This window comes from Mesocricetus auratus, unplaced genomic scaffold, assembly GCF_017639785.1.
Source record: "Mesocricetus auratus isolate SY011 unplaced genomic scaffold, BCM_Maur_2.0 contig_12178_pilon_obj, whole genome shotgun sequence".
NCBI classification, from domain to species: domain Eukaryota; kingdom Metazoa; phylum Chordata; class Mammalia; order Rodentia; family Cricetidae; genus Mesocricetus; species Mesocricetus auratus.
Genome location: NW_024434541.1, coordinates 6532 through 24205, shown reverse-complemented (window position 1 = coordinate 24205; position 17674 = coordinate 6532). Strand labels below are relative to the sequence as shown.

The 17674-nt window shown below is 34.2% G+C and overlaps 1 protein-coding gene across 1 annotated transcript; it reads left to right on the top strand.

Moving 5' to 3' along the window:
- The first annotated feature begins 542 nt into the window (after positions 1-542).
- On the top strand, positions 543-17132 carry LOC121138624 (aphrodisin-like). Its single transcript, XM_040741291.1, has 8 exons — positions 543-769; positions 9835-9974; positions 11872-11942; positions 12066-12194; positions 12976-13086; positions 14136-14237; positions 14383-14412; positions 16979-17132. Exons 1-7 carry the CDS (start codon positions 689-691, stop codon positions 14397-14399), a joined length of 651 nt encoding a protein of 216 aa, XP_040597225.1. The 5' UTR covers positions 543-688; the 3' UTR covers positions 14400-14412; positions 16979-17132.
- Positions 17133-17674: the final 542 nt, after the last annotated feature.

Here is a 17674-nt window from a genome sequence, read left to right as displayed (position 1 = left end):
GTCCCTCTCCCATTCCCTCCCTTCCTCCCGTGCCCTCCCCCCGTTATCCCCTCATTTCTCCAGGGAGGGTGAGGCCCTCCATGGGGGTGTGCATAGTGTGTCATTTCATATAGGGCAGGGCCTAGACCCTTCCCCAAGAGTTCAGGGTGAGAGTGCACCTCACATTGTTCTATGGGAGTCCAAAGTCCGTGTGTATACTTGGGATGGTAAAAAAAATCTTATTTTTCATACCTGAGGTACCATAGGCTTATCAGGCCTAGTAACTCTCATAGATTGGTACTTAGAGCTTCTGATTTTCCAATTATCAAAATGATATAAAAATTATCAATTTGCAAAGTGAAATTTGAACATCATTTTTCCATTACATATCAGAGGAAATAAACGTGCAGTCTTAATACTTTCCTTTATAACATGTCTTCTCATGCACTTATGGCAAGATTCCTAAATATGCTAATGTTTTGTGAATTCAAATGTCATTGGCAAAATAGAACAGTGTCAATCTAAATCTTGATCTGCCTGTTACACAGGTTACACTGAGAAGAAGCAATACTGCTCCAGAGCGAATCACGATTAATATTGCGTTTGGTCCCATAATGAATGTGCATGTACAGTGTTTTAAATTTTAACCTATCCAGTTACTTAACTATTGAACATTTTCTCAGGAAGTTGTGAGTCAAAAAGCAGTGAAATGAAGCTTCTGTTGTTAACTGCTGTCATCATCATTGTTGTCAGAAAAGAGGTATCTCCTTCTTTAGTGGAAGAAGATAAGGTATGGTCCTGTTGTGTCTTTGCATGTGGGTCCCTCTCATAGGAGCCAAGTTGGAAAAAATTCTGTTTCACAATAGCATATAAGTGTTGTCCTTTTTCCTTCACATATATTCTTGTGAATGTGTGTGTGTTCATGTGGTGACTAATAATACAGAAGTCCTCAGAAATAATCCTTGAATTTCATAACTCAGGATATTTTCTTGTAAATACATGGCATGGTCGACCCCTTTTAGGTAAATATCTTACTTTTTAAAATTTAGATAGATGAGCCAAATCAATTATACTCTCTGTATTTCTGCCTTTTTTAGCCTAGAAATTATGGTTACACACCAAAATAGTTGACTTTTTCACCTCATTTTTTGGGAAAGAATTTTGAAGTTTTATATCAATTTTATAATGCCTACTATGACTGATATATTTCCCAAGGTTAGCAAAAATTATTTTAATATTTAATAGAGGTATAAATATAAATTTTCATCATTCAGTGGTTCTTACATTTCTTGAATCAATAGTAAAAAAATATCGATAACTATCAGTCAGCAAGTGTAGATGTTATATGACAGTAATTCTATGATTCAAAGCAAACAGTTTTAAAGACTTCTGGTTTTACATATGCTTGAGATTTTAATGAATGATTCCAAATCTATGTTTTGTGGTATTCATACTGCTATATATTAAGGACCAATTAATATAATATAATTTATATTTTTAAATATTTGAGCTGGTAGATGTGTATAGGATACCTCAAATAACAATAAATTCAAATGATTCTCACAAACAAAATGAATAATAAGTTAATGTGTTTAGGGGTTGTTATGTTAATATAACAGATGTGTGTCTGTAGAAATGTATCATGGTGAATTCACTGAAAACTTAGCCACAGATTTTGAACCTTGAAAGTTTTAAAACGTATTTTAATCAGAGTAGGTATAAATATCTTATGTATGAAATATATTCTGTATCTATATATTTCTGTTAATGTCAGATAGTATCTGGGTAAATACTGGCAAGAAGATATGTTATCGAGATCATTTGTTTCATTAACTATATCAAGACTGGTATCATACCAAAGTTGAACACTGTGAATATGATATATTAATATTATATATTGAGCTTAGAAAAGAAAATAATTTAGTGAATAATATATCAAGCAAAACTTTGATTAAGAAAAGTATGAAAGAATTCACAGATTGTTTGAATATCACTCTACATTTCTATATATTACAATATCCAAAGAACCGTGCTTTATTGAGATTTGTATATAATGTGTTCATCAAAAAACATAATTATGTATTTGTATCCTAAGGTGCCTAAGATGATTTAAATGAAGCAGTGTGACTGCCAAAGTAACACTTGTCAAGAAAGTTAGGCATGGTTCATTTCAAAGCAAAGAACTCTGTCACAAAACGAAATATTTCTCTTAATTTATCTAACCTTAATTAGGACATTAATTTCCTTTGTATTGTTTTCAATTCTTCATGTTTTTTATTGCTATATCTATTTTGTGTTTGAATTTACCATTTTGCTATTACTCTTAATGTCTTAATAGGATTTTGCAAATTTTCTTATGAGAACATATAATAATTATAAGTGTGAATATGTGCAATCATATATAATATGAGAACATTTAATTTTATTTTTAACTTTTAATATTGTTTCTATAAACTGTAAAGATATTTGCATAAACATATTTTTGTTTATTTAAGATAGCTTGCTTTCTAATTAATGTGTTATGATTAATGTTTCTATACTCTTTCCAGTTCTTCCCCAAAATCCCTCCACTCTGCATTCACTTACTTTATGCCAGTCATTAGAAAAGAACAGACTTCTGAGACATGAGACAATTAAATATATGATTTAACAAAACCTATTTCATTGAAGTTGGACGGGATCACGTAATATTAGAAAAAGCATCCCAAGACCAGGCTATTGGTTTTCTACAAATAGCATACAACACTCACTGTTTAATTTTAATTTTAAGACACTTTACATGTTTATTTGAAAATGTTAATTGTATTTACCACTGTTTCAATTGAATCCACTGGTTCTCATCTCTAAGCATATTTTCTAACCCTTTTAAGTCTGATTTTTGATTTGCAAAGAGAAAATGAATATAATTTGCACAGCCCATGAAAGCATCATGAGGTTAATATTCTGCAGTATGGTAAAACTACAAAAATTAGCCTAAGGACGAAATTGAATCCATTTTCAGTAGCACCTATCAATTACTCTATCTCTTCTGCAAGGTTTTGGACTTCATATTTTTGATTTTGTATGCTAGATTATATCTGGGTATGGGTATTTGGGGCTTTTAAACATTACATGAATTATGCCCATAGATTAATATGACTAAATTCTCCCCTTTTATTCTCTGAACCCTGCATTTTGTAAATAATGCTTTACTCAAAGTTTCTTCATTCTTGTATTATGGAGATTTTACAAAAATACACAATTGTTTCTTAGAATATTCTTCAATTGGGTTGCTGTTTATAGTATATACCACTATCCACTTTGGCTAATGTTATAGAAGGCATGTCTGTATTATCAGTAGGATAATGGGCACATGTGGTTATATCAAGAAGATGAATGTTGACATGTCAACTCACATTCAGGAAGTTATCAGAGAGAATGAACTTTTGGGGGACATGTCTCTAAATGGTCAAAACCAATTTCAGTAATGCATTTACTTTACAAAGATAAGGATTTCCACAATCACCCCAACTCCCACAAGTGATACAGGAACAACTGTCCATTACCACGTAGGGAAAACACTTAACAAAATTGTTGTTTCATACCGTGAAGTCTTAAAGAGTTCACATTTTGTATGGTTTCTTTTTTATTTTTCAGTTTAAATTTAGATAAGAAACAAGGTTGCTTCACAAGTCAGTTCCAGGACCCTCTCCCTTTCCCTCCCCTTCTCCCGTGCCCTCCCCCCAACCACCCCATTTTCCCCTCATTTCCCCAGGGAGGGTGAGGCCCTCCATGGGGGTGTCCATAGTCTGTCATTTCATATAGGGCAGGGCCTAGACCCTTCCCCAAGAGTTCAGGGTGAGAGTGTAACTCACATTGTTGGATGGGAGTCCAAAGTCTGTGTGTATACTCGGGATGGGTACTGATCTGCTGCCCAAGGCTCAATGTATTAACTAGGCCTGCTCACTGACACTCATATTCAGGGGTTCTTGATCAATCCCATGCTGGATTCCCAGGCTGATGCCTGGGATTCAAGAGTTAACCTTTGTCAGGTCAGCTATTTCTGGAGGTTAAACCAGCCCAGTCTTAATCCCTTTGGTCATCAGTCCACACTCTCTATTACTGGCTTTCTTGAGTTCAGCTCAGTACTTAAGCGAGGGAGTCTGCCTCTTCTTCGATCAGCCACTAAATGAAATTTCTGTTTCCCAGACTCTCTGGCCATGGGATTGTAGGCTGGCACTGCCCAGATCTATGTCTAAAATCCATAGATGAGAGAGTAAATGCCATGCTTTTCTTTTTGTGACTGGGTTACCGCACCCAGAATGGTTTCTTCTAGTGTCATCCATTTGCCTGCAAATATCAGGATTCCATTTTTATGCTGAATAGTACTCCATTGTGTAAATGTACCACATTTTCTCTATCCACTCTTCGGTTGAGGGACATATAGGTTGCTTCCAAGTTCTGGCTATTACAAATAATGCTGCTATGAACATAGTGGAACAGACATCTTTGTTGTTTGAATGGGCATCTTTTGGATATATGCCTAAGAGTGGAGTTGCTGGGTCTTGTGGAAGGTTTATTCCCATTTTTCTGATGAATCTCCATACTGATTTCCAAAGTGGCTGAACATGTTGGCACTCCCACCTGCAATGGAGGAGTGTGTGGGTTAATATCCGGGTTTTCAATTCGATTCCATTGGCCTACCTGTCTATTTTTTTGCCAATATCAAGCTGTTTTCAGGACTATAGCTCTATAATACAGCTTGAGGTCAGGGATGGTGATGACTGCGGATGTTGCCTTGTTGAACAGGGTTGTTTTGGCTATCCTGGGTCTTTTGTTTTTCCATACAAAATTGATTATTGTTCTTTCAAGGTCTCTGAAGAATTGTGCTGGGATTTTAATGGGGATTGCATTGAATCAGTAGATTGCTTTTGGCAGGATTGCCATTTTTATTACATGGATCCTAACTATCCAAGAGCATGGGAGATCTTTCCATTTTCTGTGGGCTTCTTTAATTTCTTACTTTAAAGATTCAAAGATCTTGTGACACAGATCTTTCACTTGTTTGGTTAGCGTTGCCCAAGGTATTTTATGTTGTTTGTGGCAATTGTAAAGGGTGATGTTTCTCTGATTTCTTTTTCAGCTCTTTTATCATCTGTATACAGTAGGGCTACTGATTTTCTTGAGTTGATCTTGTAGCCTGCCACTTTGATGAAGGTGTTAATCAGCTGTAAGTGTTCCCTGTTAGAGTTCTTTGGGTCATTGATGTAAAAAATCATATCATCTGCAAAAAGTGAAAGTTTGACCTCTTCTTTCCCAATTTGTATCCCCTGGATCCCCCTATGTTGTAGTATGGCAATAGCTAGAAATTCAAGTACCATGTTGAAAAGGTATAGAGAGAGTGGACAGCCTTGTTTTGTTTTTGATTTGAGAGGAATTGTGTTGAGTTTCTGTCCATTTAGTTTGATGTTGGCTGTTGGTTTACTGTATATAGCATTTATTATGTTTATGTATGTCCCTGTTATCCAAGACCTTAATCATGAAGGGGTTTTGGATTTTGTCAAAGGCTTTTTCAGCATCTAGTGAGATGATCATGTGATTTTTGTTTTTCAGCTTGTTTATATGGCGGATTGCATTGATGGATTTTCATATGTTGAACCATCCCTGCATCCCTGGGATGAAACCTACTTGATCGTGGTGAATGATTGTTTTGATGTGTTCTTGGATCCGATTTGCCAGTATTTTATTGAGTATTTTTGCATCAATGTTCATGAGGGATATTGGTCTGAAGTTCTCTTTCTTAGTTGTATCTTTGTGTGGCTTGGGGATCAAAGATGTTGAAGCTTCATAGAAAGAGTTTGGCAAAGACCCTTCTGCTTCTATTGTGTGGAATATTTTGAGAAGAATTGGTATAAGTTGTTCTTTGAATTTCTGGTAGAATTCTGCACTGAGGACATCTGGACCTGGACTTTTTTTGGTTGGGAGACTTTTGATGACTGCTTCTATTTCCATAGGGTTTATAGGTCTATTTAAATTGCATATCTGTTCTTCATGTAGTTTTGGAAAGTGATAGATATCCAGGAAGTTGTCCATTTCCTTTAAATTTTCGAATTTGGTGGAGTACAGGTTTTCAAAGTATGACCTAATTATTCTCTGGATTTCCTTAGAGTCTGTTGTTATGTACCCCTTTTCATTTCTGGTTTTGTCAATTTGCATGTTCACTCTCTGCTGTTTGGTAAGTTTGGACCAAGGTTTGTCTATCTTGTTGATTTTGTCAAAGAACCAACTCTTAGTTGCATTGATTCTTTGTATTGTTTTCCTAGTTTCTACTTTATTGATTTCAGCCCTCAATTTCATTATTTCCTGGCGTCTGCTCCTCCTGGGTGAATTTGCTTCTTTGTGTTCTAGAGCTTTCTGCTGTGCTGTTTATTCTCTAGTATAACTGTTCTCCAGTTTCTTCATGTGGACATTTAGTGCTATGAAATTCCCCCGTAGCACTGCTTTCAAAGTGTCCCATAGGTTTGGGTATGTTGTGTCTTCATTCTCATTGAATTCGAGGAAGTCTTTAATTTCTTTTTTAATTTCCTCTTTGACCCAGGGATGGTGCAGTTGAGCATTAGTCAATTTCCATGAGTTTGTAGGTTTTCTGCAATTTGTGTTGTTGTTGAATTCTAATTTTAAAGCATGGTGGTCTGATAAGATGCATGGAGTACTCCAATTTTTTTGTAGCTGCTGAGCTTTAATACGTTGCCAAGTATGTGGTCGATTTTTGAGAAGGTTCCATGTGGTGCTGAGAAGAATGTATATTCTTTTTGATGTGGATGAAATGTTCTATAGATGTCTGTTAATCCCAGTTGGGTCATTACTTCTATTAGACCCTTTGCTTCTTTGTTGAGTTTCTGTCTGGTATTCCTGTTTAGAGGTGAGAGTGGTGCGTTGAAATCTCCAACTATAACTGTGTGGGGCTTTAACTCTCAGGTAATATCTGTCTTTGTGGGTGAGGTGTGCTTCATGTATGCAGCAGAAGGAAGGGTTCTGTCTTCGAATACATTCTCCTTGTCTGTGTCTTTTTATGTGTGAGTTAATGACCATTGATTGCTCATCCTTCTTCGATTTGCAGTGGTTGTTGTTGTTGGAATTATGTGTGCAATTTCACCCGTTTGTTCTTTCGGCTGTTGGTAGAGAGGGATTCTCTAATGCCTATGTTTTTCTGGTTGTAGTTAGCTTCCTTGCGTTGGAGCTTTCCTTCCAATATTTTCTGTAGGGCTAGGTTAGTGGAAACGTATTGCTTGAATCTAGTTTTGGCATGGAATATCTTGTTTTCTCCGTCTATAATGATTGAGAGCTTTCACGGGTATAGTAGTCTGGGCTGGCTTTCATGGACTCTTAGTGTAGGTAGAATATCTATCCAGGACCTTCTGGCTTTTAGAGTTTCCACGGAGAATTCAGGTGTAATTCTGACAGGTCTGCCTTTATATGTTACTTGACCTTTTTCCTTAGCTGCTCTTAATATTCTTTCTTTATTCTGTATGTTTGTGGTCTTGATTATTATGTGGCGAGTGGCCTTTTTTTTGGATTTGTTTTTTGTGGTCCACTCTATTTGGTGTTCTGTAGGCTTCTTGTACCTTCATTGGCATGTCTTTATTAAGGTTGGGAAAGTTTTCTTCTATGATTTTGTTGAATATGTCTTCTGCCCCTTTCAGGTGGATTTCTTCTCCTTCTTCTACACCTATTATTCTTATGTTTGGTCTTTTCATGGTGTCCCATATTTCCTGGATGTTTTGTGTTAAGGATTTGTTGGACTTAAGGTTTTCTTTGGTTGGTGAATCCATTTCTCCTAGTGTATCTTCAACACTTGAGATTCTCTCTTCCATCTCTACTATTCTGTTGGTAATTCTTGTATCTGTAGTACCTGACTGTTTGCCCAGCTTTTCTATTTTCTGCCTTTCTTCAGATTGTGTTTTTTTATTGTCTCTATTTCAGTTTTCAACCCTTGCAATGTTTGCATTGCTTCTTTCTCTTTTAAATTTATCTTTGCCCATTTGTTTCCTTTTATGAAGTTTTTGGTTTGTTCTTTCTTCCATTTCTTGCATTTTTTCTTTGCCTTTTGTTCCATTTCTTGCTTTTTTTTGCTTTGTTTCTTCTTCCATTTCCTGCCTTTTTTGGTTTGTTTCTTCTTCCATTTCCTGCATTTTTGGTTTGTTTTTCTTCCTATTCTTGCATTTTCTGGTTTGTTTTTTCTTCCATTTCTTGCATTTTTTGCTTTGTTTTTTCTTCCGTTTCTTTGAGGGATTTTCATATATCCCCTTTTAGAGCCTCTATCATTTTCATGAAAGTGATTTTAAGGTCGTTCTCTTCTGCTTCGTTCGCATTGGAATGTTGGAGTCTTGCTTGTGTGGAGTCTCTAGAATCTGGCTTTTCATATTTGTTTTTCTGTTGCTGAGTGTGTTTTGTATTGTCTCTTTCTCATCTCTTCTTCTAGTGGGTGCAGAAAGAGCCCCTTACTGATCAGGGGACCAGAGTTCCCTTTTGGCGGGTGTTAGCAAGTTCAATAATCTGGTGGTTCTTCTATTCATTGTCCTCATTCTGCTCCCTGGGTTGAGAAGAAGAACAGGAATCTGGGGCACTTAGCCTCCTACCTGGTCCCCTGGAACAGTTACTCCCCTGGTCTCCCTGGCTCTTCTGTTTTCCTTGTCTCGTTGGTGAGAGAGAAGACCTGGAGTCTGGGGTGCTTGATTCCTGTCGGGATTTGAAACTCTGCAGTTCCCAAGTGATCTGCAGGCACTGGAACACAGGCCAGGAAGCCGGCCTGTTTACCTGATGCTGCTGCAGGAATAGCTGCTTCCCTGGACTCCCTGGCCCCTTTGGTTTCCTGGTTTCGTTGGTGGGAGAGAAGACCTGGGGTCTGGGGTGCTTGGCTCCTGTCGGGATTGGAAGATCTGTGCAATGCCCGGGCTATCCGCAGGCACTGGAACATAGGCCGGGAAGCCGACCTCCACAAACTCACTCAACGTTATCTGTATCACTTTACATGCCTAGTAGCAGTCAATAAATTATCCCTTTAAAATCAGGATTCATAAAAATGTTTAACATTTTTATTCCTGAAAAGTGATCTGAAAAAGAGATGACAGAATCATAAAATTTTAATTTATATTACTCTGATGCATATGGATATTAGCTTCTTTGGAAGTTCTGTTAAATTTTATTACACATTTCATTTTTAACACTTAATACAGTCATATTATGAAATATGACTGTAATAGCCTCAAAATTTACTCCTTCTCATACTCTGTATGAGGCCGTTTAAAATTTTTCATTATCTTTTAGTTCTTATTTTTTTCCTTTTTGTATATAATAGAAATTAGTCTAGTAAATGAGTTTGTTTGAAAATGGTTTCTTGTCTTACTTACACTGCCTCTCTGCTGTTTTGAGTCTTATTTCAATGTAAAGAATATTTTTATTTGATTAAACCCATTTGTCAATTCTTCACCTTTCTTCTATTATTTGATGCTTTCTTCAGAACATCTTTAACTGTGATTAGAAGGACAAGCATAGTCTAAAAGTGTTTTCTTCTAGTATTTAAAGGACATATTTCTCAATTTGAGATACAAAGCATGTCATTTACATCTATGTTTGGTGAGCAGTAAATATATACATTATCGTTTCCAAAAAGATATGTTCAAATTTTGCATAATAGATTTTAATCATGGAAGATAAACACTGTTTTATGTCTTAGTACTGTAGTGTTTGGGAGTTGAAAATATCTTTGTTTACAAAGTTATCCATGGTAATTGCATCATACAATTATATTTGCTAAAATATTTTGACTGTCACTGAAAATTAATTGCATTATTTAATATCGCCTTTCTTGGTCAGGTTTCAGGGAAAGTTCACACACTCTACTTGGCAGCTGATGATTTAAACTTAATAGCTGAGAATGGGCCACTAAGAATTTATATACACAATATTCTATCTTATAATAATTACAAGGAATTGAACATCACCTTTTATCTCAGGTAAGGTAACTTTATTCTGTCATAAGGAAATAAATATTCAAATCTAATTTCTAGTGTAGTGCTCCAATTTCCTTAACACTATGAGAAAATAAATCATTTAAGACAAATGTTTGCTCATCATATCATAAATCATTTTATAGTGTCACAATAACTAGGTAATGAAGGAAAAAGGCAATGAATTTCTCTAATACATCATTTCAAGAAATGTATAAATTACTTAGTCCGTTTTTCATAAATATTTATAAGCAGCTTTTTTGTTAAGCATTCAGATTCAATAACTTTACATAATATCAGAGATTCTGCCTCTATATAGTGTCTAAGTTATTCTGTAGAATCAAAGTTTCCCATTGTGTAAGGTGAACTAAAACTCAGTAGGTAGGAGATTATCCTCATGAACTCTATTCTCAGTAACTCATCTAACATGTTCTGGAATTGCAGCCTCATATCAACATGTCTACAAAGTCTTAATATGCTTTATGTGTTTCTTGTATAATAAAAATATTACCTAAAATCACTAAAGCAAGGTATCAAAACAAGGGTCATGTTTTTGTGCATGGAAGTCAGAAAAAATATCATTCATTAAGTAATTGTGTTTATCATATGAAATTGAGCAGGGATATAAAAACATACTGATGAACCACACTGCTTATGTCTACCAGAAGTCTCCTGAAATAGAAAATATTTGAAAAAAATAATAGCTTTGTTGAGTATGAACTCTGAAACCTTGATATGGGAATATGTATATTTGACATTTTTAGGCATGGTAAATTAAAGTTTTAGTGGTCTAATAAATTTGCTCCTGTTCATATTTGGCTTTTAATTTGTATTGAGCAATAATATAATAAAATTGTAAATCTTTTAAGAGAAAAGTTTCGTTTTAACTTTCTAAATGTATTATTAGTTAGTTTTGATAGTACAATATGATTGCATCACATCACTCTCCATTTCTTCCTGCAAATCTGAAAACACAACCATAATAGCCCTCTTTCAAATCCTGTCTTAAATTTATTTATTGTTGTTACATACACATGAATTTTTTGGGCTTTTCAAGACAGGGTTTCTCTGTATTGTATTGGAGGCTGTAGGTCCAGCCCAGCCTCGAACTCACAGAGATCCGCCTGCCTCTGCCTCCCGAGTGCTGGGATTAAAGGCATGCATCACCACCACCCGGCTATGCACATGAATATTACATTGTTTTTTAATACTAATGTTAATAGCTATAAATACAAAATATACATTAGAGATGTTAGAATGCAATTCTATTCATTAAGTCTAATATAGCCAATAAATGACCTCATGATTGTAGAAAGAATGACTGTGTCTATATGAGATTGTAACACTATGGGCCAAAATTGAATCTTCTTCTTAAATGAACAAAGGCAATTTTAGAAAATTAGTAGATTTTGCATTAGTGGGAGAGTTATGTTTAGGACAGAATGACTGTATTATTGACATGGTATATATACCAGAAACAGAGTTACAATTCTCAGCAATATATGTTCACATGACTTTATAAACCCCTGTGTAGTTATGAACAAATATGTGAATAAAGTGAATCAATTTATCTGTCTAATGTAGGTATTACTTTTCAAAAATTCTACATTGTCGATTAATTGCATCATGAGGTATCTTGTAGTACAAAGACTCTCTCTCTCTACATATATATATATATGTATATATATATATATATATTGCAACAAATGCTCCCAGTACAAAAATGCATGTTTGTAATTTCATCTCCGTGTCAATATATAAAGAAATTTGATGAGTATAGTTTTCAAAATCATCCATTCTTTAAATTGTATGAATTGCAATATAATTTCCTTGTGTGTTTAATCAGAAGGACATATTTGTAATATTAACTGATGAAATGAAATGATGATTACTTTGTGTTTAGGCAAAATAATGGCTGCCAAATATATGCTGTTTCTCTTCAAAAGTTATTTTCTTTCACATTCATCAAAATGAGTGAGTATCATATGACTAAATAATTAATACATATACTGCATTAAATTCATAGTCATATCAATTACTTTAGCTGTGTTTTTAAATGTTTTTAATAAAGGAACAATTTTTGTATAATTGTTTTAGGGGATCATAAATCTTCATGGAATAGAAGCCATGGTGGATCTCCATATATTACAGGATTGTGGATTGTTAGAACTACATTGTCTACTCTCCCAGAAAGCTGGGTTCAGACATATGAAAATGGAATTAAAGGTCTGTATAATATTCTATCCATTCTGCTAATCTCCTTTCTATATCACTTTGGCTTCTCATCTAATATTATCATAAAACCACAAATGAAGAACCACCCACACAGACATCCTTGAACATTATCTCTATCACAAGTAGATAAGTAGTTTCTAGAGCAAGTTTTTACAAATATTTAAGTGAAAAACTGAAAAGATATGAAGATTAGAGAAATTATCATTGGTTACTGACATGAACATTTTTTGGAATTTGAGAAAATTCTAGTGTGGTATAATAGTATCATTTTCGTATTGATAATACTTAAGAAAATATTTTGTCTGATGACACTATAAGAAATAGTGTGTTTTGGGTTCTTTTCACGTTGAAAATTTAGCAAAAGTTTTATAAAAACTACAAATAATGTGATCGAGTTTAATCAAGCAAAATTTGAGGTAAGAAATCAAAATATCCACAAATATTTTTTAGTCATTTCAGTTTTATAAATTTTTAAATTTGCTAAGCAAATTTAAAATTAGATATTTGGTATCAGCATTTGAGAGGATATGTAAAGAATGCATATTTTGCATATCAAATCATGCATCTAATCCAATCATTTACTGTTGTTTTGTTATCAAAGTTTCTGACATGAATCAGGTAGATATTTTGAGTTCAGCATGAAACACAGGACAGGGTCCAAATCTACACAGAGAGACCCTGTCTCAAAATAAGAAAACAAAACAAAATCCAAATTAAAGATAATGATATTACCCATTTGCAAATTTAATGCAGATCAAATGTTTCTTCTCAGTCCCAGGTGTCGTAATATTTGCATTACATTTTATATCAAATACCACCTTGATAATGCATGTGAACTTTTCTGAAAAGAACGGAAACATCAGAAACGTGTGTGCAGCATTTTGTAAGTAATATATATAGATTTAGGCTGTTAGAAACATGTTTCTCTTGCACTTTTCTATAAGAAAAATTTTATTATTATATAGCACCATTGGTATTACTTGGCAATAAATCTCGCTAGATGTATGTAAATAATGAGGAATATTAAATTCTTGTTTCCCACACACAGTGGACCTAGTTCTTTCCCTGGAGTGTCCACAGTTGTAGGTCTGGAGTTCATGAGTTTCAATGAACTTGGTACAGGTGTGTCTGTACATTTCTCCATCATGAACTTAATCTCTGTTTCTCATATGTTCCCTCCTCACACTCATGGCACTTCTAAGTCAGAAATATCCATTAGATAATTATCAAGCATCAAATATATTTTGCTGGGTTATTCACAATAATGACATGTGTCACTGTTATAGAGGAGAAATGAAGAAATATATAGCCATTCCACGTCCTAAACCACGGACTCAATCATATCATTAATTTATTGTAACATTAAGTATACTTAAATTTCTCAGAAAGAATAAATTGTGTCTATCCCTTAAAACCCTATCAATGGTGAAATACTGTGTGTTATCCAAAAATCCTCATCTTTATGAGAAATATAAATATATGTATCAAAATGATACCATTATTCTTAGAATGTTGATAAAGTCATAAGATTGCATACATTATATGTCAAACTAGAGATTGAATACATATTTTTGAATTCACACTCTAAAAGGAAATTCTTAATTTGCTTCTTGTTATATTGACAACTCTTAAGTTGAATAACATTCATCCATAAGTATATGTGCAGAAAAAAATCAGATTTGATAATCTGAAAGCAAAGAGGTGTGTGTGGTGGGGGGCTGTCCGTTGACTTAGTAGGAATTTGTTGTGAATATCAGAAAAGTTGACTAGAAAGTGATTTTTGATTCAAATGAACAAGGCATATTTCTCCAGAAGTTAAATTTAAAAATCAATATGTTTTTACTGTGATAGACAACCAAATCTGTGAAACCTATAGTTCAGAAATTGTAGAATTCTGATGTTCTTTTTTTTCAATTCTTATATGAAATGGAGCAAAAGAAATCAGTCTCAGTAAAGAAATATGGGACTTGTATGTGGATTTTACTGCTTCATATGGAATTCCAATTAAAAATATACAAGATATCCTCAAAACTGGTAAATGACTCTTTTTGTTATTAGATAAATTATATTGATCTCTGTTAAATTAAAATACTTGTTGTGCATTTCCAGTTTTTAAAAACTTAAATTAATTATTGAGCAAATAAACTACATTTTACTTTATGTATCCTCTATTTAACAGATACCTGCCCGCAGTGAACATATCAATTTGGTGAGTTAACAGTTAATAAAATTTCTTGTTTATTGAAATTCAAGTAGATTGAGATCAAATCAATCACTTCATGATAAAGATTCCTTTGAGAGATATATGATCAAATGATATATTATATAAATATTTTAAATAATTAAAAGGAAATAATTTTCAAACATTGGTGATAACACAAATTATGCTTGCAATTATTTTGAAAAATATCTCCATTTGTAAAGTGATATAATCAATTTTATTTTATTTCTAGTTTTTGTCAATTAAAAATTTGTACATTTTACATTCCAAACACATGGCACCCTCCCTTGCCTTCTCCTGAATTATGACATCCCCATCCCAACCCCTACACACTTAAAAGTGAATAAGGCATTTTTTGGGGAGTCACAAAACTCTGGGATACCATGTTGAGGCAGGACCAAGTCTCTGCCCCCTGAATCAAGCTGGGTACAGTATCTGACAATAGTTAAAGATCACCAAAAAAGCCAGTTCATGTAATCAAGATACGTCCTGGTCTCACTGCCAGTGTGTCCCCAAACAGATCAAGCCAAAAAAACAGCACTCACATTCTGAGTGTGCAGTAAGGTCACAGGCAGGTTCCTCAGGTGTCCATCCAGAGTCCCTGACTTACCACTAACTCTAGTCGGCTGTCTTTGTGGCTTTTCCCATCATGATCATAACCCCCCCTTGCTCATATATTCAGTCCTCCCTCTACAAACTGGACACTAGGAGTTGATCCTAGTGCTTTAGTGTGTGGGTCACTGCACCTTCCCCCATTATTTATTGGATGTAAATACTATGATGGCACTTAGGGTGTTCACTAATCTGAAAACAGGGGAAAGCTAGTTCAGATGCTATCTCCATTATTGCTAGGAGTCTTAGCTAGGGTTATCTTTTTGGATTCCTATGGCTTTCCCTAGCACCATATATCTTCCTAATGCCACAATGGCTAATTCTATCAAGATTTCCCTTCCATTTCTTGCCCACTCCCTCCTTCCCTGAACATGGCCATCTGGATCACTCATGTTCCCATCTCCCATCCCATCCCTCTACCCTCTGCCAATTTACCCAGGAGATCTTAATTATTTCCCCTTCTGGGGGCCTCCTAGCTTTTCTCTCTTATGATCTTCCTTTTTACCAAGCTTCTCTGGGGTTATGGATTGGAGCACATGTATCCTTTGCTTTATGACTAATTTCCACTTACGATTGCCACATACAAAGTAGTCTTTCTGGGTGTGGGTTAACACACTAAGGATGATTTGCATTTCTCTGGTGGCTAAGGATGTTGAAGAATTCCGTAAGTGTCTTTTGCGCATTTGTGATTCTTCTGTTGAGAATTCTCTGTTTAGATGTACTAATTTTTAAATTGGTTTATTAAATATTTTGATGTCTAGTTTCTGTTGTTCTTTATATATTTTGGAAATCAGTTCTCTGTCTGATGAGGGATTGGTGAAGATTTTTTCCATTCTGTAGGCTGCTGTTTTTTCTTATTTAGCAAGGACTTTGCCTTACAGAAGATTTTCAGTTTCGAGAGTTACCATTTATTAATTGTAGCTCTCAGTATTTGTGCTACTGGTGTTATATTTAGGAGTAGTCTTCTGTGTGAATGTGTTAAACTCTATTTCCAAACTTCTCTTCTACTTGATTGAGGGCAGCAGATTTATGTTGAGGACTTTGATCCATGTGAACTTGTGTTTTGTGCATGATGATAAATATTGAAGTATTAGAAATATTAGACATGACAAAACCAAGTATGTCAGCACATTTTGTTGAAGAAGCTTCCTTTTTCCATTGTACATTTTGACTATTTGTCAAAACTCTGGAATTCATAGGTGAATGGATTAATTTCAGGGCCTGCAATTCTATTCAATATTCCATATGTGTGTACTTATACTAAAATCAAGCTATTTTTACTACTATAACTCTATAGCAGACAATGAAGTCAGAGTTGGTGATGCCCCTGGAAGTTCCTTTAATGTACAGAATTGTTTTGGCTCTCCTGCTTTTTTGTTTTTCCATATGTAGTTGAGTATTTTTTCAAGTTCTCTGAAGAATAGTGTTGATATTTGAATGGGGGTTGCATTGTATCTATTGATTGCTTTTGATAGGATTGTTTCAATGCTGTTTTTTTATGTATGGGTGTCAAACAGTAAAAGGAAATTAGCATTAAAAAATAATTTCTTTCTTTCCCAGGCACTGTAAATACATTTAGAAAAGCAATTACTTATTTAGTATGACTAACATATCAGACAAAGTTTTGAATGTGCTACACATAACTCAAACAACACACAATCTAAAGTATATTTAAATTTATCAAACTTCTATGTGTATTTTGCAATATTAAATATCTCTATATGAAAAATGCATCATGAACCATAACATCCCTAGAATTGTGCAAATATTAATTAAACCTACTTAAATAAACATGAAGTACTTATGATGAAATTTTTGCTTAGTAATTTCATCATTCTGTACATCACTCAATCATTTGCTCCTGTATATATAATATAATACAATGTTTTCATCATATTTTAAATCTTTTAATACTTTTTCCTTTTTATTCCAAAATACCCAGGTTACAAGATTGAGATTGAAAATCACAAATACGAAGATTGAATCATTTTTCTTTCTAATTGTTCATTTTCCTTTCCTTTGTAGTTTAAATTTTCTTCTCTTGTGTAGTAGGTTCCTTTCTTTGTGATTTGGTGAATAAATTAACATTACCAGCATAATTTTGTCGAACAATATTATTTATTACACAATGAAGTTAGCATTAAATATGTATATACGTTTTTGTTTATAGGGTATGTAGATATAGTTTTGTGTATGGTGTGTGTGTGCATACATATACCAAAGGATTTGTCTGTGGATCAAGGTACAAATATAGGTATGGCTTCCTCCTGTTCACCTTCATTTGGATAGTAAGAATAAAAATCAAAATGTCAAGCTTTCAAATTCAAATTTTTACAGACTGGAAACATTTTTCCTGCTACGAATTCTAATTCAAACAATTTTACTGACTCACAGTGGCAAGTACCATGTTGAATACTGTTGCATAGTTACATGGAATATGACTGGTCAGAGCACATTAACTTGAAAATTTAATAGTTAAATTAGAAAAAAGTTCAAATCAAGGTATCTAAGAAATGAAGACCGATTGCTTGAAACTAATTCCATGAAGCCATCTGATTTGTTCCATGAAAATATTACATGTATTCTGCAAATTCATGATGAAATCCGTGAAACCATAAAAATTAAATGGATGGATTAA